Raw genomic sequence first — 26,284 nt, 5'->3', positions numbered from 1 at the left:
TGCAAAGTTTTCATAGCTTTGGGGTCCACAGCTCGTGGTCTAGTGGCTAGCATTGCTACCTCTGAATCACAGGGTCCCGGTTCGATTCCTGGCTGGGTTGGGGGGTTTTCTCTGCCCGGGGCCTAGGTGTTTGTGTTGTCCTCATTTCATCATCATTTGTGACAGTGCTTAGATTGGACTGTGGAAGGAATTGGACTGTGGAAGGAATTGGACTGTGGAAGGAATTGGACTGTGGAAGGAATTGGACTGTGGAAGGAATTGGACTGTGGAAGGAATTGGACTGTGGAAGGAATTGGACTGTGGAAGGAATTGGACTGTGGAAGGAATTGGACTGTGGAAGGAATTGGACTGTGGAAGGAATTGGACTGTGGAAGGAATTGGACTGTGGGAAAAAAAGTATTATAATAGGCTATAAAATTGTCTGATGCAAACATCTGTAAACATTCAAAGAACAAATTGTAGCTAATGATACTTTAGCAAACGAAAAGCATGGAAATTTGTCAGTTAAAACTGTTTTTCAACTGTGTTTTGATGTTTGTGACTCACTTCTTAACTGCCTGTATGAAAACATCACTGACAGTGTGTTATTGTGTGTGCTTAGGCAGAATGCTACAGGGCACCCAATCCCAACTATCATTAGGGACAGCATTTCTCCTGGAACAAGTCCTGAAAATCCCTCCCCCCAACTGTCTGTTCCTGGCCTTGACACCTATCAAGTGGCAGCTGCATCACCAGAAAGCTAACCAGAACATTCAGGACTATCTATGAACTGCATGGATTCTTTGCTCCATTCCACATAGTGCATGTTCTGTGGTCCCTGCTTTACAGTTTGGTTTATCATATTTTGTTGTGCAGTTAAAAATGAAAATGAGTGCTTTTTAAGCATGGAATTGGGAGATGTGTAAAATTATCACAAGAACCAAAGGTGGCATGTTTCCAAAGAGCACTCACAACAGCTGAACTATATTATATCTCCTGTTACAAACAATAATCTTTTAGTTCCTACCATCTCGCTCTCTCTCTAAGTATAACGATGAAATACATGGCAGCGTGCACTCTTTGGGAATAGCAATGAATAAACCTGCTCTATTAATTAGGCATTTTAGATCTACATGAGGAATGAATTGGTAAACATTCATATTGATGAATCAGGTGAAAAACATTTACACTTTGTAATTTTAATTGGTTACCACTGGTATGCACATTTACCAGTATCACTTACAGGGTTAAAATGTCACCAACAAAATTTTCTGGAATAATGCAACTGACAAGATTGAAGTTTGTCACCTACATCTGAAGCTGGTACTGAAATGTATGGCTGGATCACTTCCAGTAAGTGTGAAAACTAAAGATTTGGAGTTATCCAGGGAACGCAAATTTGTGAAGGGGAAAGACAAAATGGAAGGTACTACAGACTCCAAATTTGTCAAACCCTGTGGCACTAAGTTGTTGATGATAGCTCAATTGCTATGTCTAAATGTGAAGGGAGCAGACATCTAAAATTGACAGGTAGTAACAAGAAGATTAGAAAGTGTTTGCAGAGATAAAAGTCCTTTACAAGGAAGGAATGCGCCAAGTCAGTTTTGTGTCCACCCGTGTTAACCATGATCTAGAGTTAGTAGTCTGTGGCTGACAGAAGAAGAACAGAATAGCATAGTGACAGGTATTTCTGTAGGAATCCCATTTCCTCCTGTTCTTGACAAAATACAAGGAATAGTGTGGGATTCAAATTTTGGAGAGAGAAGATCTCATAATGATGTAGGACATGCATAACTTTGTGGCTACTTATAACCTAGCTTCAGTCAGATATTTCAGCTATGAGATCAGGGAAAGAGCTTGGTTACAAAACATATGAGTCACATGAAATGACCAATACATGCATTCAGAATTGAGAAGTGAAGATTCTGTGTTAGTTATAATGAGCAATGCACCATGGGAAATATTAGCAAAATAAGGAAATAATTGTGTTTGTAATGATGGGTCTCATGTTTGCAACTGGTTTGATTCTAAAGCTATGACATTACTAGTACTAAGTGATGTGGGGCAATGCTTTCCACTTGCTTTCATCATTTCAACATCTGCATACATGCTTTGCAAAGCACCATCCACTGTGCATGGGGCATTCCTTGTACCTCTTCCAGTCATTCCCATTCCCGTTCCGCTTGCAAGCAGAGTGAAGGGAAAAATGACCCCTTATGCCTTCATATGAGCCATAATTTCTCTTTCTTGTCCTTAAGGTCATTACAGGTTGATAGCTGTAGAATCATTCTGCAGTCAGATGCAAATGCCAGTTCTTAATAAATTCTTCTCAGTAGTGTTTTGCAAATTAAGATGGCATTATCTTCCTTCTGCGAATCATTTCTTTAATGCTTGCATGCTATTCGAACCTATCAGAAACAACTGTAGCAGCATGTCTCTGTATTCATATAACTTACAGGAATGCAGCCGGGTGGTGTCGTTGACATTCAACGATATTTTGACAGGAACACACACTGCCATTTTCAAGGGATATCTGCAGCAAGTGCATACTTGCTGCAGTTATGCCTTGAAAATGGCAGTACGTGTTCCTATTGAAATATTGGCAGTTATCGTCGATATCACGTGGCTGCAATCACATAAGTTATTTGAATATTCTATATGTCAGTAGAGATTCGGGTCTGATATGCATCTGAATTGCTGTAATGTTTTCCTTTAATTCAACATAGTAGAGATCCCGAACACTCTAGCACTTCCCAAGAATTGGTCACACTTGTGTTCTATGTCTGGTGTCCTCTGTAGATGGGCTACACTTTCCTACTTTGTAAGTATGGACCTCATTACTAAGGTAGACAGTGGTTGGTAAGTACCATCCTCAAAAGCACCTGAAGTTTATGTTGTAAAGGAAAATAACTGACAGTTCAGTACTTATTAGTGTGCAGTGACGGTAAGACATGCATTCATTGGTATCCTTTGTTACGTATTGATTGCAGCAATAAATTGAATGGAGGCAGACCATATTTATGCAGATTAGTTATCAATGTGTTTGCATTAGTGCGATTTTTAGTTTCTCAGTCCAGTGCTGCACCTGTCAACGTTATGCAGAAACAGTAATGCATTAGTGCACATCAACACACATCGTCTGTCATGTTTGCCTTGATGTGAATCGTCAGTTCAGGTCAGCAGAGTGTGGAGTTGCACTTAAAGGGGCTATATTTAAAATGTTGGGTAAAAGGAAATAGTGTGCCTATTGAGGGAAAGAAGCATGTACAAAGGTCATATTCATTAGAAATAAAGTTAAAAGGGTTGGATCACTATGAGAAAGGTGAATGTATAAATTATTCTCCAATCTCATAGAAAATGTGATTCCAATGACAAACTATCAAGTTTTTCAGGTGACAGTCTAATTTTAAGGTGAGTGGTGTTATTAGAGATGTATAGATTGACAACCCTGCAAAATATATGGATGATGTGTGGATGAAACTGTGGCCCAAAGCTGTGTCAGTGCAAGAAGATGAAGTGATCAGTGATATCAGCATTGTAACAAGAGAAAGTGTGACATGGCATTGCTGATTGAATTAACCCATGTCCTTCTGAGGACCTGAGCAACAAAGATTTGATCATTTTCAGTACTGAAGAAGGAACAGAAGTTGAGGAAATTCAGCTTATTAGAGACCGGACAATGAAGAAAATGCCTGAGACCTCCAGAGTGATTGACATGGCAATGACAATTTTTAAAGAATATGATCCTGAAGAAGTCAAATGTACAATACTGAAGAGGGAAGTTGAACATTCTCTTAATGTTACAAAGAGTTGTATAATCAACTGGGCAAAGAGGACTAGACAGCCAACAATTAAACATTTCTTTGCAAGCCAGTGTGGCACTTCAAATGAATGTTACGCACCTATCGAGAACGCTTCAGCTACAAAGGATTTGCATACAAGGTAATCAGTCACAGAAACTGAACTGACTATAGCACCATGAGATGTAGATGATCCAGAGCCTATTTAGAAACTTTGCTGTTTTAAGCTTGATGTGTGAGTAATGAGAACCTAGCCCCATACTTTACATATAAAAATGACCCTAGATTTACTTAAATTCAGTTTGTGTGAGGATTCTGTGGAATGTTACTATAACTTATAAAAGATATTTACCTGTATGTGTCAGTACATACACATTGTTTCCTGAATGGAAGGCATGGTTGAAATTCCCTTGCAAATACCTAAATCTTTCAGATATGGTTGTTATTGATGCTGTAGACAGATCAGTAGTTGAAGAGAGGGGAGAAATTTTGGGTGAAGTGGAAATGCTAACTCCAGCATGCCAGCTAGACTGTCAGATGAGGAGAAAAGAGTATTTCAGTGTTTTCTGAAAATGTCACTGGAATGTCAGGTAGTGAAATTCAGTTAGCCAAAACAATGGTGACGTTATTGAAGGCAAACATAGCTGCCTTTCAAATCCATGGTGGTAGTACCCTCACTAGCCCAAAGAGGAACCACAAAAGAACTTGTGCTGCAAAAGGGGCTATTTTCTACAAAGAAACCAAAATTGTTATGCTCTCCCTGATGCAGGAGAAAGCTGCAATATCTTAGGAATGCTTCTGTGTAAAGAGTTGGCATGACAAATTTGCAGTCAGTTGGTGGTAATATTAAACCAATTGTTCATGTGCTCAGCTCTGTGGAGATTAGATCAACATGAGTATATATGTACAATGTCAGTTCAGTACCTGTCAGTATTATCTGAACTCTGATTTGAAATTTATTTGCAGAGCCCAAGAGTATGTATGATGTTACTGTGATGGAAGACAGTGGCACAACATGGAAGCAAGAAGTACAGCACATCACACCAGGTATGAGATGAGATGGTGAATTCCATGTAGTGCACTGCATGGCAATGCAGTGTGACTATTCTCTACATCCATATGTGCACAATGATACTTTTGTGTTCCAGTGTACTATGTCTACATCCTGATTTCAAATTTATTTGCAGGGCCTGTCATTGTGACGGTGGAGGAAGTAGATGCCATGTCATGGCAGCAAGAGTTGCTACACAGCACACCAGGTATGAGATGGAGGATACATGCAGTGCTCCGCATGACAGAGTGTTGTGATTCACCCTTCAGCAGCCATAATTTATTTTCAAACAACTTTTTCCTTTTCATTACAAAGACAAAGCAATTCTAATAAGTTATTAAAAGTTTAGGTTAATAGTGGAACCCCCATGCATTTTTCGTAGCTTATATGAAAATAACAGCTCAGTGGTAAAATGCCAGACTGCAAATTGAAAGGTCTTGGCTTAGATCCTCCTGTCAGTCCTATGATTTTTATCTGTCACTTCTTTTACCTCTGGCAATGTTTTGTTGTAAAAAAGGCCAAGTTGCACCATGATTCAGAGTATACATTAAACTGTAGGGTCCCCTAATCTGGCTGGGTAAGTCAGTTCAAAGATCGGAGCAAGGCAATGGCATACCACCTCCAGAACTTACAGTTGGTAGGATGGTTTGTGTCCCTCAGTGATACAGATAACTGTACCATAGGTGCAACCACATCAGAGGGGTATATGTTGAGAGAATAGACAACTGTGTGGTTCCTAAATGGGGTCACCAGTCAGGATGATTGACTGATCCAGCCTTCTAACATTGACCAAAACGGCCTTGCTGTGCTTGTACTGCAAATGGCTGAAAGCAAGGGGAAACTGCAACATTACTTTTCCTTAGGGCATGCAGCTCTACTGTATGATGATGGCACCCTTTCAGATAAAATATTCTGGAGCTGAAACAGTCCCCTATTTGGATCTCCAGGAGGGGACTATTCAGGAGAATGTACTCATCAGGAGAAACAATATTGGCCTTCTACGTGTCAGAATGTTAGTTCCCTTAATTGGGCAGGTAAAGTAGAAAACTGAAAAAGGGAAATGAATAGGTTGACATTAGATATAGTGGGAATTAGTGAAGTTCTGTGGCAACGGGAGCTGTACTTGTGGTCAGGTGCATTCAGGGTTATAAATATAAAAGCAAATAGGGATAATGCAGAAGTTGTTTAATATGAACAACATAGTGAATGTGTTATTGTAACCAAGATAAACATGAAACCCACACCCACCTTAATAGTACAAGTTTATGTGCCAACTAGCTCCTCGATGATGAAGAGATTGAAGAAATGTATATTTGAGATAAAAGAAATTATTCAGATTGTTATGGGAGATGAAAATTTGTGATGAAGGACTAGAATATGTCAGTACGTGATATAACAACGGAAAAGTAAAAACAGATAAAATAAAATGTTTATGAATCCTAAAAAGACGTCAAGCTATTGTGTAAATGCAACTAGCACTAAAACACCTCCCTCAGGGGGCTCGCCGCTCTTTGGCTCGTTCGTGCTGAGCTACCACAGGGCCCCAGTCTTTGCAGCATCTTTTCCCTTCTATGCTGCACGCTCTTGCTGTTCTTTTTCCCCTCCCTTGGAGAACATGTCTGAGCTGTTTTTGGAAATGTATTCTGCATTTTCGGTAGTCAATATCAGAATATTCTCCGCTGTTCCTTTTTTATTTCTTCATTCACCTTCTCCTAACCTTCCTCTGCTTCAGAATCTGGAGTTTCTCTTTTTCTTCTTCCTTCCTGTCCTCTCCTGAAGGCCGGCTCGTGTGTCTGATGTGTAATAGGTGACTGGGTAATGCGTAATTTCCAGCCCCGGGTCAACAGGTAGGGTTCGCACATACCCCCCTGGCACAGGCCAGGTCCAGGGAAGGATGATTGCTTGAGCTGCTACCTTCCCAAATTACCGATTATCTCAGGAGGTGTGACCTGAGGTGTGAACAATCACCTAAGGCAGATGTGACCCCTGCTGAAGGGGGCCTCCAGTTGGAAGGAGTGAGCCATCAGAGATGCTGACAATCATGGAGGATTTTCTCCCAATGAGCCAATCATCTTCCTTCACAGTCACTGGCTACGAAACGTAAATAGAATGAGGCTAATGATTCAAAGACCCTCCCAGCTGCACCAGGATTCTTCATGGTTTCATGTACTGAAGACGGTTAGTTCTTCGCTACTATAAATCTGTTTATTATTCAGAAAGATGTTGATGTAGTTGCTGGCCCTATGAAATTGTGCTCTCATTTATGCAATGGCACTTTGCTACCATTTTCATCATTACAACCCATTCGAGAGTCCTGTCGACACCCAGCCAATGTGTAACCTGTGGTAGGGATCCTCACGAGGGCAATCGTCCATCTCCTCCTCCCCACTGCATCAACTGCAATGGCAATGATGCCATCTCCTCCCACGATTGTCCCGTGTATCTTGATGAACAGCCTCTCCAGGAGATGCGTGTGAAGGAAAAAGTACTTTACATGGTCGCTCGCAAGTTGTTGGGTAGTCGGAAACCCTGCGTCCTACCATCTGGCATATAAAGTACTGTTCTTGCTACATCTCGCTCCACAAAGGACATGGCCACGCAACATGCGACTTCAAATTTAGCACGCAACTGTGAAATCGCCAAGCGTCTTGATAGCGTCCCCGTCTCCCCTCCAACTGGGCAACACACCACCAAACTCTCACCTCATGTGGCAAAGTCACCAGCTACACAACTGGCAGCCCGGAATGGACAGAAGGAATACTCCTGTGAAGACTTCCCATGTTGTCTAGCCAGCCAACACCTAAGTCTTCCTCTGCTAACCAGAAAGGCTTGATGAAGTCAAACAAAGGCAAACAGTCATCTCCTTCGCCGACCCAAACATCCTCTTTGAGGGTGTCATCACATGATACCCTTGCCAGGCTGACCTCCGTGTCACCAGTGTGCACAACCATCTCCTACCCCACCTCCGGGCACTCCCAAATAACAGAAGATTTTACTCCTCTCTGGCAACCTTCGATGAACAACATTTCCTCAGTTGCGATGACCAGGTGAAATATCTTACAAATGTTATCCTTACCGCTACAGAACATTCCGTTCCTCGCACTTCCTCTGTACCACACGGTGTCCTGGTCCCTTGGTGGACTGAGGCATGCTATGATGCAATTCACACACAGTGACGTGCTCTCTTTGTTTTTAACCATCATCCTACGGTGGAAAACTGTATTCATTATAAACAGATGTGTGCACAGTGTCATTGCGTTCTTCGGGATAGCAAAAAAGCCGGCTGTAGTTCATTCGCTAGTTCTTTTACAATTCCACCCCCTCTTCTGTCATGTGGGCCAACCTCTAACGGCTCTCTGGGACCAAGATCCATTCCCCAATTTCTGGCCTGACAATAGCAGACAATGTCATCACGGACCCTATTGCTATCTCCAACATCTAGGGCCACAATTTGCAGAGATCTCGAGCGCCTCCCACTATCACTCTGCCTTCCTCCATCAGAAACAAGCGGAGGAGGCTTGTGCGATACCCTTCTCTTCTCAGAATCATGAGTGCTACAATGCCACCTTTACTATGAGGGAGTTAGCTTGTGCACTCAATTCATCCCGATCCTCCACCCCAGGGCCAGTCACTTTTCACATTCAGATGTTGCAGCTCCTTTCTCTTGTCGGCAGGCACTTTCTGCTTCATACGTACAACTGCATCAGGGCAGATACTGGGGTGAAGCCACTCTCATACCTGTACCTAATCACTGTAAGGACAAATGCCTTCCTTCTAGCTACCACTCTATTTCTCTCACCATCTGTGTTTGCAAGGTGATGGAATGTATGGTTCATGCCCAGCTGGTATAGTGGCTAGTCTCTCAGAATTTACTAACTACTGCACAGTGTGGATATCAAGCAAGCCATCTGCAGTTGAGCACTTCATCGCTTTGTCCACCCATGTCATGAATGATTTTCTGAAGAAATCCGAGACTGCGGTTATGTTTTTCGATTTGGAGGAAGCCTAAATCTGTATTTTCTACATGTGGGGCTTCCATTGTCGCCTGCCCCGTTTCCATCAGGAATTTTTAAAACACCAAGTTTTCAAGGTACATTTGGGTTCTTTCTTGTCAGACACCTTTATCCAGGAAAATGTGTTCCTCGACCTTCATCCTCTTTGCTATCACCATAGACCATGTAATGGCTTGTCTTCTGCCGGGCATCTCCAACTCCCTTTCCGTCGACGATTTTGCGATCTATTGCAGTTCTACATGAACCTATCTCATTGAGCAGCATCTCGATCTTCTTTACTCGTGGAGCATTGACAATGGCTTTCATTTCCCCACTGGTAAACTGTTTGTATGAATTTCTGGTGGCGCAATTGGTTTATTCCACTGTCTTTACATCTGGGACCTGTTGCTCTTCAGTTTATTGAAACAATGAAATTCCTGGGGCTCATGCTCGATAGGAAACTTTCTTGGTCCTCCCATATGTCTTACATGGCAGCCCGCTGTATGTGGTCTCACAATGTCATACATGTCCTCAATGGTACTTACTGGGTTGCAGATTGAACCACCGTCTTCCTCTTCTACTGGTCCCTTGTCTGTTCGAAACCAGACTATGGGTGTTTTGTTTGTGCAAATGCATGTCTGTTCCTCTTACACTGTCTCAATACTATGCACCATCGTGTCATCTGTTTGGCCACTGGTGTCTTTTACACTAACCCGGTTGAGAGTCGGTATGCAGAAGTTGTCGAACTACTGCCATCCTACCTCCGTGACTTTCACCCAGCAGATATGCATGGCATTTGTCTGCCATGCGTGGCCACCCATCCTATGCCTTCTTCTTCGATGACTCCTTTGATCGCCAGTATGGGCTGCATCCCTCTTCTGTTACCTCCTAGAGTTTGCTTTTGGCTCTTGCTCTGGCAGCTTAGCTTCATGCTACCTGCAACTTTCCCGGCGCGTGTAAACCCTTTACCACCTTGGCTTCATGCAGTGACTCATATTTGCCTTGGCCTCCATTCGCTTCCTAAGGGCACTACTACTGCCTCGCTTTATCGCCTTCCGTCTCACGGCCTTCGCATGGAATTTCGTGATAATACCTTCGTGTACACTGATGACTCTTGGACTGAGTGTGATGTCGGGTGTGCCTTCGTCATTGGCACCAACATTTTTCAGTATCAGCTTCCAGAACACTATTCAGTATTTACAGGAAAGCTCTTCACCCTGTAACAGACCACACAATACATCAAGTGACATAGGCTTTTCAGTTGTGTCATCTGCCCAGACTCTGTCAGTGCCCTTCAAAGACTCTGTGTTCTGCACAGCATCCATCTCTTACTGCATTGGGTCCAGGAAAGCTTTCATTAGCTCAGTCTTGATGGAGTCACTGTAATGTTTTTGTGGGTTCCTGGTCATGCCAGTCTGACAGGAAACGAGGCTGCCGATGCTGCTGCCAAGGTTGCAGTTCTTGAACCTCAGCCCACTAGTTCTTACATTCCTCTGATGATCCCTGTGTTGCCGTCCGTCAGCAGGTGGTGTCATTTTGGCATCGTCACGGTCCTCCCTTAATGGGAACAAGCTCCAAGTTATTAAGCCTCTCACAATGGCTTGGCCCTCTCGCCATGAGACTATTTTAACTAGGTTGCATATAGGGCACTGCCTTTATAGCCTTTGCCATTTGTTAAGTGGTGCTCTCCCATCACTTCACGCACATTGCGCCCATCTTTCGACTGTCCACCATTTCCTGATGGAATGCCCTTTTTTTAACTGCTTATGTTCCCTGTCTGAGTTATCAGCCATTTTAGCCAACAACACGCAGGCTGTCTGCCACATTTTACTTTTTATCCATCGTAACAATATGGCAAAGGCCATTTAATTTTTAGTTCTGGACCTCCGTTTCTCTACGGCGTATTTTATAGACCTTCCTCCACACCCCTTCTCTTCCATCAGTTGGGATTGACGTCTAGTCATTTTTAACTCCTCTCTTCGTCTTCATGTTCCATGGTTTTGACGTGGGTGTGTATGACCTAGTTGTTTTTGCACCCAAAAAAAAAAAAGGGGGGGGAGGGCACTACAGCACAGAAATCAGCTTAATTTTTCAAGGACCTCCTTGACAGAATCGGAGTGACCTATTAGGAAACTCTCCACTGTAGATTTGAAAGAGCATGGATTACTGGTAAGATTTTTGAATGCTTTTGGTAGCTTATTGAAAATGGATGCAGCAAAATACTGCATGCTTTTCTGCACAAGATTCAAAGAAGTGTGATAGAAATGCAGATTGGATTTTCGCCTAGTATTAACTGAGTGAAAGCAGCTAATTCTTGGGAATAAGCTGATACTGTTAATAAGAAAACACAGTAAATAATACCATACTCTAACAGTTTCGGTGACTTGAGAAGCGGTGCAAAACTGGATTGCAAACTTCGCACCTCTCTCACTTCAGTTGACTTACTTGAAACGTTCAGCCGATCCTCTTCTCTGGATATGTGGTTGTGTCAATCTCCACAACTTCTTCTCTGAAGAAATAATGCTTGTTAGAGGAACTAAAAAAATACTCTCTCTCTCACTAGAAATAATTCGGTACCTCATACTTTCAGTTAGGCTCCGGTGTATATTTGTATCCACAAGTTTCACACAAGCATACAAACTCTAGCAAGTCAACTATGTCTGTAACCATTAGATACTATTAAATATAATCACAATCGCATGGTTGTAACAACCAAATAATTTGTAGATGTCACATGCGCCTTGCTTCGATCAGAGCTAAGACATGAAGTAGGTTAAAAGTCTATAGTCAATTGCTCACTTCTATTTTTCTACACTAATCACTTTCACTAACACATCAAAAAATACTACTTAATTATTCCTTGTGCTTTTCATCACAGCTTCTGTGGTGCTGGCGGCAAACATTTTTCGGCATCATTGAACCACTGTGCTTACAGTCTTCTCATAACAAACTTCTAACTTGCACACAGAAACGGGTGGCACAGTATATATGCTTACCCTTGTCCACACTCATACTTAAAATGTTGGGTGTTCGAGATGGTGGAAGGCCGAGTGTCTAGAATTTACACCAAAATTCTCGAGGCACTACAATACATCACAAGCAAATGTCAATCAGCAAAGTAGACTAGTTTTTGTGTGGACTATCATTTACTTCAGATACTGTTCTAATGATGATAACGGCAGCATTAAGTCTTTGAACTAGTTCCTGAACATGATTTTTCCATGATGGTTTGCTATCTGAACACCTACATATTTGAACTGTTCAATCTCACTAATCATATTCCCATTCTGTCTAATGAAAATGTCAGGTTTTGTTGAATTGTGTGTTGGAAACTGTAAAAACTGAATCTTGTTGTGATTTAGCATCAGTTTAATGACTAAAAGCCATGAACTTATATCTTGAACTGAACTACTTGAAACTGTGTGAACATTACACACAACATCCTTTACTTCCAAGCTAGTCTCTTCAGCAAACAGAAATATTTTAGAATAACATGTGATACTAAAACACTTATAATTAATGTAAATAAGGAACAGGAGTGGCCCCAGCAGTTATCCCTGGGGCACCCTCCTTTAACCATGCCCCTCTCAGACCCCACATTATTGCCATTCTCAATACTATGGAGAATGACCTTTTGCTGTCCTTAAAGTAATAGGTGAACCAATTCTGAGCTACTCCCTGTATTCCATAATGGTCCAACTTCTGGAGCAATATTTTGTGATCATTACTAACATGTGGTTTAAGAATCATGAAAGAAAGTTGTATACATAGAAGAGACATGAAGACATTAGAAGGTTTGAGATTGATTATACAAGGTGTTCAAAAAAGGTGTTGAATTCTTTGAGAGGTCATAGTAGTCACCAGAACAAGAAAAATAAGTCCAACAAAAAAAGGGTCTGGAGACGAATACTTTCTGAGACAAACGTGTTTTATGGGAAGGGTTGCACAATGCCATGTTGTAGATATTAGCGTAGTCATTGCATTGGCACTCTGTCAAATGTGTCAACGAGGTATTATGTCATCTTACTCACAGTACTCTACCTACTAATAGGTGGCCTGCAGTCAGCTGTGTGGTTGGAGTTGTGTTGTTGGCTACATTAGTTTTCATCATGTTTGGGTGCCTTATTGTACAGTACTATCAACCTTAGGTATGTGTCATAGTGTTTTACCTTATTCCAAACATGGTTTTATCTCTGTGTTTACTGTTATTGTGGTGTTTGTGTTTACAAATGGTGTAGTGCATGTACATTTTTCTCTTCTACCTCTTGTTAGCATGTTAGCAATGGAAGCTTATTAGTCAACAAATGAAATGCTGGATAGCAATATTCTGCTACGGTTTATCAAATGGATGTAGTCTGTGAGCCCATGCCCTCTATCCTGAAAAATATCCACCATGTAGAGTACTCTCTGATAAGCTGTTCAGCAGACTTTTCCAGCATCTGCGGGACACAGGTACGCTTGCACATCGGAAGATCAACAGTGGAAGGCCTCACACAGTCTGTGTGCCTGACATGAAGAATCGTGTGCTACCTTTGGTGGAAGAAACCCCTGGGACCAGTGTGCGATGATTAGCAGCAACAGAAGGCTTTTCTCACTTTTTTGCATGGGGTACTTCATGAACAATTGCTGCACCCTTATCATTTACAGCATGCTCACACTCTAAGGCCACAGGATCATCGTGTCAGATGGCGGCTATGTCAGTGGCTGTTGCAGGAGTGTGCCACAGATCCACTGTTCACATCCAAGATTTTTTTTACCAAAGAGGCAGGGTCCACAAGAGATGTTGTGAATTTCCATAACCAGCATGTATGGTCAGATGTAAGTGGGCAAGAAATTCAGAAAAGACCGCATCAGCACCAATTCTCAATTAACATATGGGCAGACATATTTGGCGATAGATTAATAGGGCCATACGTGCTACCACAAGGGTTAACAGAAGAGAATTGCTGTGCCATTGCAGCAACGAATACAAATGTGGTTCATGTGTGATGGCACACTAGCACACATTACAATGTGCACAAGCATCTGATGCAGACATTTCAGGTCTGCTGGATTAGACAGAGGGCCCCACACCTTGGCCTGCCTCTTCTCCAGACTTCAGTCAGGTAGACTTTTGGTTATGGGGACACTTGACAGAATTGGTCTGCGATACACCAATCACCAATCTGCAGACACTAGAGGGTCATGTCTCCAATGCATGCCGGCAAGTACAACAAAGAAGTCATTTCTTATGCTGGATGGCAAAAGGATGCATTGTCATGAATGGATGTCACATTGTACACCTCCTGTAAATACGTGTTTATTGCAGAAAGTATGCATTTCGCGACCAGTGTTCATTGGGCTTATTTTTCTCCTCCACCTCTCAAAGTATTATAGACATTTTTTAACACCTTCTATAACAGTAAGACAGAGATTCCAGAACAAGATTTTAAATTTTAAGATATTTCCAAGACCAGATGGGGACTCTGGCCACAGTTTATTGGCTATGAACTGTAGATTAAATCTAAAGAAATTGCAAAAAGGTAGGAAATTAGGGAGATGGGACCTGGATAAGTTGAAATAGCCAGTGGTTGTTCAGAGTACCAGAGGTATCATGGGGCAATGACTGATTAGAACAGGGGAGAGGAGTATGGTAGATGATGAATGGGTGGCTTTAAGAGAGGGAGTAGTGAAGGCAGCAGAAGATCAAATAGTTAAGGCATAGTAGAAATCCTTGGATAAAGCAGGAGATATTGAATTTAACTGATGAAAGAAGAAAATATAAAAATGTACCAAGTAAAGCAGATGAAAGAGAGAACAAACATTAGAAAATGAGATTGACTGGAAGTGCAAAATGGCTAGACAGTGATGGCTAGAGGACAAATATAAGTATGTAGAAGCATATATCAGGACAGGAAAAGGTAGATACAGCCTACAGGAAAATTAAAGAGGCCTTTGGAAAAAGAGAGCACAGGTGTAAAACCAGTCCTAAATAAAGAAGGGAAAACTGAAAGGTGAAGGAGTATATGGAGGATGTGAACAAGGAAGATGAACTTGCAGGCAATATTTTAGGAATGGAAGAGGACATAAATGAAGAGGAGATGGGAGATATGATACTGTGAGAAGAATTTGACAGAGCACTGTAAGACCTAAGTCAAAAAAAGGACCCAGGAGTAGTCAGAACTATTGATAGCCTTGGGAGAGCCAGCCATGACAAAACTCTTCTGTCTGGTGTGCAAGGTGTATGAGACAGGCAAAATACCCTCAGACTGAAAGAAAAATGTAGTAATTTCAATTTCATAGAAAGCATTTGCTGACAGGCTGAATATTATTGAACTATCAGTGTAATAAATCATGGTTGCATAATACATGAACTTTTTACAGAAGAATGGAGAAACTGGTAGAAGCCGACTTCAGGGAATATCAGTTTGGATTCCAGAGAAATGTGGTCACATCCAACTTATCTTCTAAGCTGGTGTTAAGGAAAGGCAAGCTTACATTTATAGCATTTGTAGACTTAGAAAAAGTGTATGAACTAGTATACTGGAATACTCTCTTTGAAACTCGGAAGGTAGCAGGAGTTAAATACAGGGAGCAACAGACTATTTATAACTTGTACAGAAACCAGATGGTAGATGTAATTGCCAAGGGGCAGCAGTGGTTGAGAAGGGAGTGGGACAGGGGGGTAGCCTATCCCCAACGTTATTAAACTGTATGTTGAGCAAGCAGTAAAGGAAACCAAAGAAAAATTTGGAGGAATTAAAGTTCAGGAAAAAGAAATAAAAACTGCGAGGTTTGTCAATGCCACTGCAATTCTGTCAGGCAGCAAACAACTTGGAAGAACAATTGAATGGACTGGACAGTGTCTTGAAAGATGGATATAAAATGAACATCAACAAAAGCAAAACAAGGATGATAGAATGTAGTTTAATTAAATCAGATGATGCTAAAGGAATTAGATTAGGAAACGAGGCGCACTTAAAGTAGTAGATGAGTTTTGCTATTTGGGCAGCAAAATACCTAATTATGCCTGAAGTAGAGAGGATGTAAAATATAGACTGGCAATGGCAAGAAAATATTTCTGAATAAGAGAAATTTAATGTTGAATACCGATTTAAGTGTTTGGAAGTGTTTTCTGAAAATATTTGTATGAAGTTTAACAGTGTATGGAAGTAAAACATAGACAATGAACAGTTTAGACAAGAAGAGAATAGAGGCTTTTGAAATGTGGTGCTACAGAAGAATGCTGAAAATTAGATAGGTAGATCACATAACTAATGAGGAGGTACTGAACAGAATTAAGGACAAAAGAAATTAGTGCCACAACCTGCTTAGGAGGAGGAAGAGGAGTCAGTTAATAAGACACATTCTGAGACATCAAGCGATCACCAATTTAGTGCTGGAGGGAAGTGTTGGGGTAAAAATCATAGAAGGAGATCAAGAGATGAATACAGTAAGTGCATTTAGAAGGTAGTACCCGCCAGGGGGCTTGTGATTCTTTCATGAGTTCGTGCACGGCGCACATGGTGCCCCAAGCTATTTCAGCCCATTCTTTCTCCCCTGGCTGCATTTCCTCCACCCTGCCCCTCCCCCCCTATCCTCATTCCTTCCACACTATCCCCTCCTTCTCTCTTTTCGGTGTTCTGATTTATGTTGACCTGACTATCCACCTGGTTCCCTGTATTGCTTGCAGTTTTGTTCATCCTGCCAGTTTTTTTTTTTCATCCTTTTTGGCATTTAGGTCCCCACTTGAGGTTTGAGCTCCACTTCTAAATTTTCTGTTCTTAGTGTGAGCCATCTGGGAACAACTCCCTCCGTAGCGTGTATGGCTAGGTAACCAACAAGTGTAGCCAGTCCGTGTGATAGGTCTGTAGTGTACCCATCTGGCTAAGCCCACTGACAACACAGGGATCACACTACTGATACCTGAGCTGTCCCCTCCCTATGTATGCAAAGGAGTGGTTGCTTGTCTTCCTGGAGCATTGGAAATCCTAGCAACAGCCGCCATGCCAGGTGGCCCTTGCTGTGGCTGGGTGACGCCCATGGGGAGAGCCCCCAATCAGAATGGGTGGTATCAGGGCAGAAGCTTGACACATGAAGCATACCAAGCTGCAAAAATCTGGCCAGTCTCAAATGGCTGTCTCTTCGAATGATTAAGGATCTTCGAATGCTGCTTCGTATGACCCAGCAGCTTTCTCTTCGTGGACTACAGCATGGGACTAGGCCAGGCTCGCCTCATCGAAGAAACACTTTGTCCACTACCTGGTCTGTACTAGGATGGATGGGGAGACATTCACTGTCACGAAGCCATTGTTTTCTGTGTTGAATATCAAGTGCAAGTTTGGTAAAGTGTAGTTTCTCAGGTTGATGCAGTCGGGTTCCCTGTTAATGAAAGCTGCTTCTTTTGTGAACCCCCGTCGCCAGTTTTGTAAAGGCCTTTTCGCTACTGCTGTGGAGGCTGAGTTGCCACTGTAGTTGCGGTAGATAGAGTTTGAGTTTGTGAAATGGCTTCTGGTGCAGTACACCGCTAAGACAATTTCTCCTTCCCACTATTACACAGCTATGCCCCAGGGTCAAGTAACAGGATAGGAGGACAAAGGTTCTACAACACTCCAACAAGTTAGTTACAGAGACACACAAATGAGTTACAAAGGTTTACTTATCTTTGAGATTAGTTTAAATATTGAGTCTGCAACACTGCTTGGAATAGAACACAAGAAAAGGCCCTAAATGGCTAAGTGCAAATAATCATAGGTAACTTTCACAGTACATAGCAAATGCAATTTACAACAACTGTCTGTTCACTTCTAAAGTGTCCACTAAATGATGTCCGCTGTCTGCTCTTCTGTCTTCCGAGTAGGCTTCTGTCCGTTGTCCAGTCATTGGCGCATTGTTCTCAGTCTACAATTGGCCAAGATGAAGTCGATATCTTTATTCTCAGCGCTGGTGGAACTTGTGCAAGTGGAAAGTCTCTATGGCACTGGCACCAACTCGCATCTTTGCGCCTGTGATGCTTTTGCCCTGGCTGTGCCTTGTTCAGAAGACACAGCATCATCTGCCACCCAGTCTGCAGCCTTTATTGCTGTGTTCCCCTTGACGATGCCCCTGCATCTGCTACACCTCACCAGTCTCTGAATATGGTCCAGGGAGTGATTTTTCATAGGTATCTCATCCTCCAAACTGATGAGGAACCCCAGGCTAATCTGGAGTGATGTGGCATTCATTTTGTTCGATGTAGAGGGGTTGCAAAGACAACTGTACCAATAGCATAACCTTCGTTCCCCCCTGCGGGTTCGGGGGTAAGGATAGGCCCGCGGTATTCCTGCCTGCCGTAAGAGGCGACTAAAAGGAGTCTCAAATGTTTTGGCCATATGTGATGGTCCCCTCTCGTGTTTGACCTCCATCTTTCTAAATTGTTCCGAAGAGCGAGCCAATTGGGGAAGGGCGCCTTACTTGGTGCATTGTGTCCATCTTGCGTTGAGAACTTTCGCCAGCTTATTCGTCGTTATTGCAGTCCTGCCCGCTCTCCATCTCTTGGGCATGGATCCGTTCCTGCGTGCACTTTCCGCCATGCGATGAGCAGTGCCAGTTTCTGCACAGATGAAAACCATGGACGACGTCTCTCCTAAAATCCAGCACGGTAGCCAGGCCGTTGTGGTGGGGCTGCCATGTACCCTCTTGGTTGTAGCCCCCTGACAACACAGGGATCGCTCTACTGATGCCTGTGCCGTTAACTCCCCACGTATGCCAAGGAGTAGATGCCCATCTCCCTGGGGCATCGGGACTCCCGGCAATGGCCATCCTGCCAGGTGGCCTTTGCTGTGGCTGGGTGGCGCCCGTGGGGAGGGCCCTTGGTCGGAGTAGGTGGCATCAGGGCGGGTGACCCGCAATGAAGCGTGGTACATCATCTCTCGCTGGCGGCCAGCCATCAGCAGTCTCTAAGCGTTTCAAAGCTCACTTTAAGGCTAATGTGTATGACTCCAAATCGTTCCCCTCCCTGGCCACACCAAGGGAGGAACGAAAGGCTATGAATGAGAGCGAAAGATATTCGCCCCGGTATCTCGTCTGTACCAGAGCTGATGGGGAATCGTTTGTGTCTGTGAAGCCTCAGTTCTTTGTCGAACATTTAGAGGACAAGTTCGGGGAGGTGGAGAGCTTGTCCAAAATGCGGTCAGGGTCAGTCTTAATCAAAACAGCATCCTCTGCCCAGTCACGAGCCTTGCTCGCTTGTACGAAGCTGGGGGATGTTTCTGTTACTATCACCCGACAAAAAAGCTTAAATATGGTCCAGGGACTTATTTTTCACAGAGATCTCCTTTTACAATCTGATGACAAGCTGCGCCAACTTAGAGCGACGAGGGGTCCATTTCGTCCGGCGCGTCCACCGGGGTCCGAGGGATCACCAAGTTGCCACCGGTGCCTTCATCTTGGCCTTCGAGGGTGACACGTTACCTGAGAAGGTCAAGGTGATGGTATACCGTTGTGATGTCAAGCCCTATATCCCTCCCCCGATGCTGTGCTTCAAGTGTTGGAAGTTCAGCCATATGTCTTCTCGCTGTGCTTCCAGCCTCATATGTCGCGATTGTGGTCGACCATCCCATCCTGATACTCCATGTGCCCCACCTCCCATCTGTGTCAACTGCGGGGAGCACCATCCCCCTTGCTCGCCGGACTGTAAGATTCTCCAGAAGGAGCGGAAAATAATGGAATACAAGACCTTGGATAGGCTGACCTACACTGAGGCTAAGCGTAAGTTTGAATGACTGCATCCAGTATGTATGATGTCCACTTATGCCGCCACTGTCGCTCCTGTTACAGTTCCTCTAGCTGCGCCACACAACGTTAGCTCTCAGAGCCAGAGAACCACACCTGCCCCCTTGATGGTGGGGGGCACTGCACTCCCTGTTGCTCCTGCTCCATCTACTTCAGGAGCAACGCCCACCCAACCATCGGGGACACCAGTTCGCCCTTCCCAGCTGGAGAAGCGTAAGACTTCTTCGGCTCCTGTTGCCAGGAAGGAGTCCCTTGGGGACCTACCTTCACAAGTTCCGACCGGTATGAAAGCAGACAGCCGCAAGTGGCTCAAACAACAACCGGTCCCTGGTCGTAGGGCCTCACGGTCGTCGTCCGTCCCTGAGACTGACCCAGTGAAGCTCTCCCAGCCTGAACAACCGAAGGCAGAGCGAAGTAAGCTGAAAAATAAAAAGGTTCCCAAGAATCCTGACATTGCGGTGGCACCTGTCCCACCACTACCAACAAGCTCAGCGTCTGAGGACGAGGTCGAGATTCTGGCGTCTGCTGAAGACCTGGATCTCACCGGTCCCTCAGACGCCATGGATGTCACTCGTGCGGGTTCTGAATCGGAGGCAGCGAGTGAACAAGCGGCGTAAATTGTCTTCCTAGTCCCTTCACGCCTTCTCAGCCATGGACAATTTCATACTCCAGTGGAACTGCAGCAGTTTTTTCCACAATCTAGCCGAGCTCCGACAACTTATCAGCCTTCACCCTTTCTTCTGCATTGCACTTCAGGAAACTTGGTTTCCAGCAATGCGCACCCCCGCCCTCCGTGGCTTTCGGGGTTATTATAAGAACCGGGCAGCTTATGAAAGGGTGTCTGGTGGCGTCTGCATATATGTCCTTAACTCTCTTCACAGCGAGTCTATCCCTCTACAAACAGCTTTAGAGGCTGTCGCTGTTCGGGTGTGAGCGCCACAGGATGTTACCGTCTGCAGTCTTTACCTTCCACTGGATGGTGATGTCGCGCAGCATGTCCTGGCTGCGCTGATCGTCCAATTGCCACCACCTTTCTTATTACTGGGCGACTTCAACGCCCATAACCCTCTGTGGGGTGGGTCAGTGGCGACATGTCGAGGTGCCACCATTGAGCATTTATTGGCACAGCTCGATCTTTCACTGTTAAATGATGGTTCCTTCACACACTTCAGTGTGGCACATGGCACGTACTCTGCCATTGACCTTTCGATCTGCAGCCCTAGCCTCTTACCGTCTGTCCAATGGAGAGTGCATGACGACCTGTGTGGTAGTGACCACTTTCCGATCTTTCTGTCACTGCCACAGCGTCAGTCTTCTGGGTGCCCTTGCAGGTGGGCAATGAATAAGGCTGACTGGGACTTGTTCTCCTCCATTGCCCTATTGGACCTCTCTCTAATGATGACATTGATGCGGTGGTTCAATCGGTCACCACCGGCATCATTACTGCCGCCGAATCTGCCATTCCCCGTTCTTCTGGGTCCCCTAGGCGGCGGACTGTGCCTTGGTGGTCGCCTGAGATCGCTGAAGCGATTAAAGATCACCGGCGGGCGCTACAGCATCACAAGCGACATCCATCCATAGACCACCTTATCGCCTTCAAACGGCTGCGTGCGCGAGCCCGCCTCCTTATCCGCCAAGGCAAGCAGGAGTGCTGGGAGCGGTATGTGTCCACCATTGGCCTCCATGTCACTCCATCGCAGGTCTGGGCCAAGATTTGACACGTCTACGGCTATCGGACCCCTGTCAGCATCCCTGCGCTCTCACTGAATGGAGCAGTTTGTACTGACTCTGGCGTCATTGCAAATTGCTTGGCAGAACATTTTGCTATGACTTCCGCTTCTGCGAATTACCCCCTGGCCTTCCGCTCTATTAAAGAGCGGATGGAGCATCGGAGCCTTTCATTTCGCACCCACCATCCAGAATCTTACAATGTTCCATTCAGTGAGTGGGAATTTCGCAGTGCCGTAGCTGCTTGCCCTGATACCGCTCGTGGGCCAGATGGCATCCACTGTCAGATGCTGAAACACCTTTCAGTGGACTGCCAGCGACGGCTCCTCGACCTTTACAACCGTATTTGGGTCGAGGGTGAGTTTCCGTGAGCCAACGCTTGAATTGGGTACTGGAGTCACGGGGCCTTCTGGCTCCATCTCAGGGTGGGTTCCGTAAAGGCCACTCTGCCACCGACAATCTGGTGAGCCTGGAGTCAGCCGTCCGTACTTCCTTTGCCCGCCGTCGGCACCTGGTCGCTGTCTTTTTCGGCATGCGGAAGGCGTACGATACGACATGGCGTCATCACATCCTTTCTACGCTTCATGGATGGGGTCTTCGGGGCCCTCTGCCGATCTTTATCCGCAATTTTCTGTCGTATCGTACCTTCCGGGTGCAAGTCGCAGCCTCATATAGTTCCTCCCACGTCCGGGAGAACGGTGTGCCACAGGGTTCTGTTTTAAGTGTCTGCCTGTTTTTAATAGCCATTAACGGGCTCGCTGCGGCCGTGGCAAATTCTGTCTCCACTTCCATGTATGCTGACGACTTCTGCCTTTACTACAGCTCTACTGGCATTGCAGCTGTTGAACGTCAGCTCCAGGGCACTATCCGCAAGGCACAGTCTTGGGCTGTAGCGCACGGTTTTCAGTTTTCGGCTGCCAAGACCCGTGTTATGCATTTCTGCCGGCGCCGAACAGTCCATCCTGAGCCGCGGCTTTATCTTGCCGACGAACTCCTTGCTGTGGTGGAGACCCACAGGTTTTTGGGTGTAGTTTTTGATGCCCGGCTGACTTGGCTGCCTCATATTTGGCAGCTTAAACTGATGTGTTGCCGGCATTTGAATGCTCTGCGATGCCTGAGCCACACCAGGTGGGGAGCCGACCGATGTACTCTCCTACGGCTCTACCAGGCATTAATCCAGTCTCATCTGGATTATGGGAGCTTGCCTTATGGCTCAGCATCCCCATCTGCGTTGCGGGTGCTGGACCCAATACTACACAGCGGGATCCGACTTGCCACTGGTGCCTTCCGCACCAGCCCTGTGGGCAGCATACTTGTGGAGGCAGGTGTCCCTCCACTGCGATTGAGGCACCAACATTTACTGGCGGCTTATGCTGCCCATGTTTTTAGCTTGCCCGGGCATCCAAACTATCGTCTCCTGTTCCCGCAATCAGTCGTCCATCTGCCAGAACATCGGCCCCAGTCAGGTTGTACGATCGCGGTCCGCGTCAAAGAGCTTCTCTCCGGGCTTAGGGTTTTCACAGTTCCACCTCCTTTCCGGGCCACTTTGCGGACACCCCCATGGTGTGTTCCTCGCCCTTGCCTTCGGCTCGACGTGGCACAGGGCCTGAAGGACTCAGTCCCTCCGGAGGCCTTCCGCCGCCGCTTTCTTTCCCTCCTTGCAATGTATCAGGGCTCTGGCATTGCGTACACTGACGGCTCGATGGTTGCTGGTCGTGTCAGTTATGCGCTTACTCTAGGGGACCATTCCGAACAATGTTCATTGCCGGCTGGCTGCAGCGTTTACACTGCTGAGCTGGTCGCCACCTTTTGTGCCCTAGAGTATATCCGCTCCTGCTCAGGTGAGTCCTTCGTTATCTGTAGCGATTCCCTGAGCAGTTTACGAGCTCTCGACCAGTGTTTCCCTCGTTCTCGTCTGGTGATGGCTATCCATGAGTCCCTGTATACTCTTGCATGTAGCGGCCGCTCTGTGGTCTTTGTGTGGACCCCAGGCCATGTTGGGATCCCCGGCAATGAGAATGTTGACTGCCTGGCGAAAGAGGCCACCAGTAAACCACCTCTGGAGATTGACCTCCCGGCGACTGATTTGCGGGCACTATTACGCCGCAAAGTTTTCGATTTCTGGGACACTGAATGGAGCATCCTGCCCGTGCCAAACAAACTCCGTCGTATCAAGGAGGCGACGACTGTTTGGCGGTCATCCATGCGAGCCACCCACAGGGACTCAGTCGTCCTTTGTCGGCTCCGCATTGGCCACACCCGACTGACGCACAGTTATTTACTGTGTCGTGAGGATCCACCTCTTTGTCGTTGTGGGGCGTCCTTGACAGTGGTCCATATTCTGTTGGAGTGCGCCCTTTTAACTGTGCTCAGGCAGACTTTTGCGCTGCCTGATACGCTCCCTGCGCTTTTAACTGACGACTCTGCCATAGCGGACTTAGTTTTGCGTTTTATTCGGGCAGGGGGATTTTATCACTTAATGTAAATGTGTGTGTTTTTTGTGTTGATTCTGGCCTATGGCCTACGATTTTAGTCTGCTTTTTTAATGCGTTTCTCGGTGGTTGGCTTTTCCCTTTTTTCTCTATGGTCGGCCAACCACCGTCACACTCGGTGTGATTTTAATTGGTTTTGCCTGTTCTTCGTCGGAGTATTTCTCATCCTGTGTCGTCTGCCGTCTTTCCTGTTGTCCGTTTTTTTTTTTTTTCACCTCTTTGGGTGATTTTAGTTATTTTTGGAAAAAGGGACCGATGACCGTCGCAGTCTGGTCCCTTTAATCCCCCAAACCAACCAACCATAACCTTCGTTCTGGCTTTTGAGGACGTACCCTTCAAGAGGAGGTCAAGGTTTTGTGCTGCAGATGTGATGTGAAGCTGCACGTCCCACCATCCATGAGGTGCTTTCGGTGCTATTGGGCATATGTCTTCCTGCTGTATGCTGGACCCTCTGTCTGGGGACTGTGGCCACCCACTCCATAAGGGATGCCTTTGCATTCTGCCACCTGCATGTCAACTGTCGTGACTGCCATTCTCCATGCTTGCGAGATTGCCCAGTTTACAAGAAAGAAAAGAAGATCCAAGAGTACAAGTCCCAGGATCGTCTATCTTATGCTGATCTCTCCAAAAATATGATTGCCTCCACCCAATATTGGTTTCTTCCACTTTTGCCCCTGTTAAATCCTTTCCCCCTCCTACCTCAGCCCTGTCCCCTCTCATCTCCCCCTCCTCTGCAGTCCTCTCGCTCTCGCATCTGTGTGCTGCTCCCCCTCCCTGGCCAAAGAAGTGCCCTCCTTCTTCAGTGTGTGCTGGTGGTGGGGCTAGCCCCCTGGACCTCCTCTCCTCGGCATCTCTCAGGCAGGATAAGTCCCAGGACAAGTCTTCTCCCAGGGTCTCTGGAGGTGCCGTCTCCCCCTCGCAATTTGAGTCTGACATGTTATTTGTGGCTGTCACACTATTCTCGTTGGTGACAACCACTCACCTAGTTACATGACATCTCCTCAGGTTCTTTACATATAACCTGGACTGTCGCGTCTGCAGCTCGTGATCTCGTGGTCGCGTTCTCACTTCCCGAGAACAGGTCCCGGGTTTGATTCCCGGCGGGGTCAGGGATTTTCACCTGCCTCAAGATGACTGGGTGTGAGCACAGGGTCCCGGGTTCGATTCCCGGCAGGGTCAGGGATTTTCACCTGCCCCAAGATGACTGGGTGTTTGTGTTGTCCTCATTATTTCATTATCATTCATGAAAGTGGCGAGATTGGGCTGAGCAAAGGTTTGGAATTTATATGGGTGCTGATAACCACACTGTTGAGCGCCCCACAAACCAATCATCATCATCATCATCATCATCATCATCATCTGGACTCTTGCCACACAGTGACAGATATTATCGTCACCTACTGGAAATAAGAAAACTTGTTTCCTTTTATCCTGTGTTCTGTCTGTCTTCAAGAAATGCACTTCCATGATGACCACTCTCCAACATTTCAGGGTTATTGGGCATTCTGTCAGTATTGTGTGTGTCTCGTCATAGCACCTGGAGGAATCAGTACTTTGGTTCGGACCAATGTCATCAGTGAATGGATCCCCCCCTTATACCAACCTACAAGCAATAGCGGTATGAGTGCAAATGACCCCAGCAATAACCATTTGCATTATCTACCTCCCTCCAATTAGATCACTTCCTTACATTGATCTGCCTATTTTAATACAGCAACTCCCATCCCCCTACCACCTCCTCGGGGACTTCAATGCGCACCACCCCATGTCGAGGGAGAGCCACTTCAATTAGTAGGGGTCTTCTAATTGACCAATGTATAACAGACTTTGATTTGTCTCTTGTCAGTGACGGTTCCCCTACCCACTTCAGTACTGCTCATAGCACATTTTCTGCTATTGATCTCATGATCTCCTCTGCTGCTCTCGTGGCTTCCCTACATTGTTCATTCCATGATGATCTTTGTGATAATGATCAGGGTCCTATCCTGCGGGTGCTCTCTTGCAGAACACATTATGACACACTTTGCAACACATCGGCATTCTTTCCTATCCTCATGACACTGCCCCAGGCCTGGATTCCAGCTATAACCAGATGATCCAACACTTGAACAGTACCCAGAGGCAACATCACCTCTGGGTGTTCAACTGCATTTGGCTCATTGGTGCCTTCCCCTTGCAATGGCAAGAGAGCATAGTTATTCCTGTCCTTATGCCTTGGAAGAATCCAACATTTCTGCTACCGCCCGATTAGCCTGACCAACATACTTTGAAAACTGCTCGGGAGAATTGTTTACTTCTGACTTTGTTGGATACTCGAATCTCTGAGCCTTTTGCCCCCATATTAATGTGGCTTCCGGGAAGGCAACTGACCATTTACTCATATTGGAAACAGCAACCTGAGAGGCTTTTATTAACTACCGGCACCTTGTCACAGTCTTCTTTGACCCACATAAGGCAAACAACACAGCTTGGCACTGTTGCATTTTAGTT

At 45.4% G+C, this 26,284-nt stretch overlaps 1 protein-coding gene across 3 annotated transcripts in view; it reads left to right on the top strand.

Moving 5' to 3' along the window:
• Positions 1-26,284, top strand: part of LOC126412638 (uncharacterized) — a 96,030-nt gene that overhangs the window by 20,816 nt on the left and 48,930 nt on the right. For all 3 annotated transcript variants that reach the window (XM_050082318.1, XM_050082317.1, XM_050082319.1), the window contains exons 4-5: positions 4,746-4,826; positions 4,967-5,038. In XM_050082318.1, coding sequence (XP_049938275.1) covers positions 4,746-4,826; positions 4,967-5,038 — 153 coding nt within the window. The remainder of the gene's footprint in view (positions 1-4,745; positions 4,827-4,966; positions 5,039-26,284) is intronic.

The sequence above is a fragment of the Schistocerca serialis genome, chromosome 7 (genome assembly GCF_023864345.2).
Source record: "Schistocerca serialis cubense isolate TAMUIC-IGC-003099 chromosome 7, iqSchSeri2.2, whole genome shotgun sequence".
In the NCBI taxonomy this organism is placed as follows: Eukaryota; Metazoa; Arthropoda; class Insecta; order Orthoptera; family Acrididae; genus Schistocerca; species Schistocerca serialis.
Note: the sequence above shows the minus strand (reverse complement) of the source record. Positions and strands in the feature narration are given on the sequence as shown.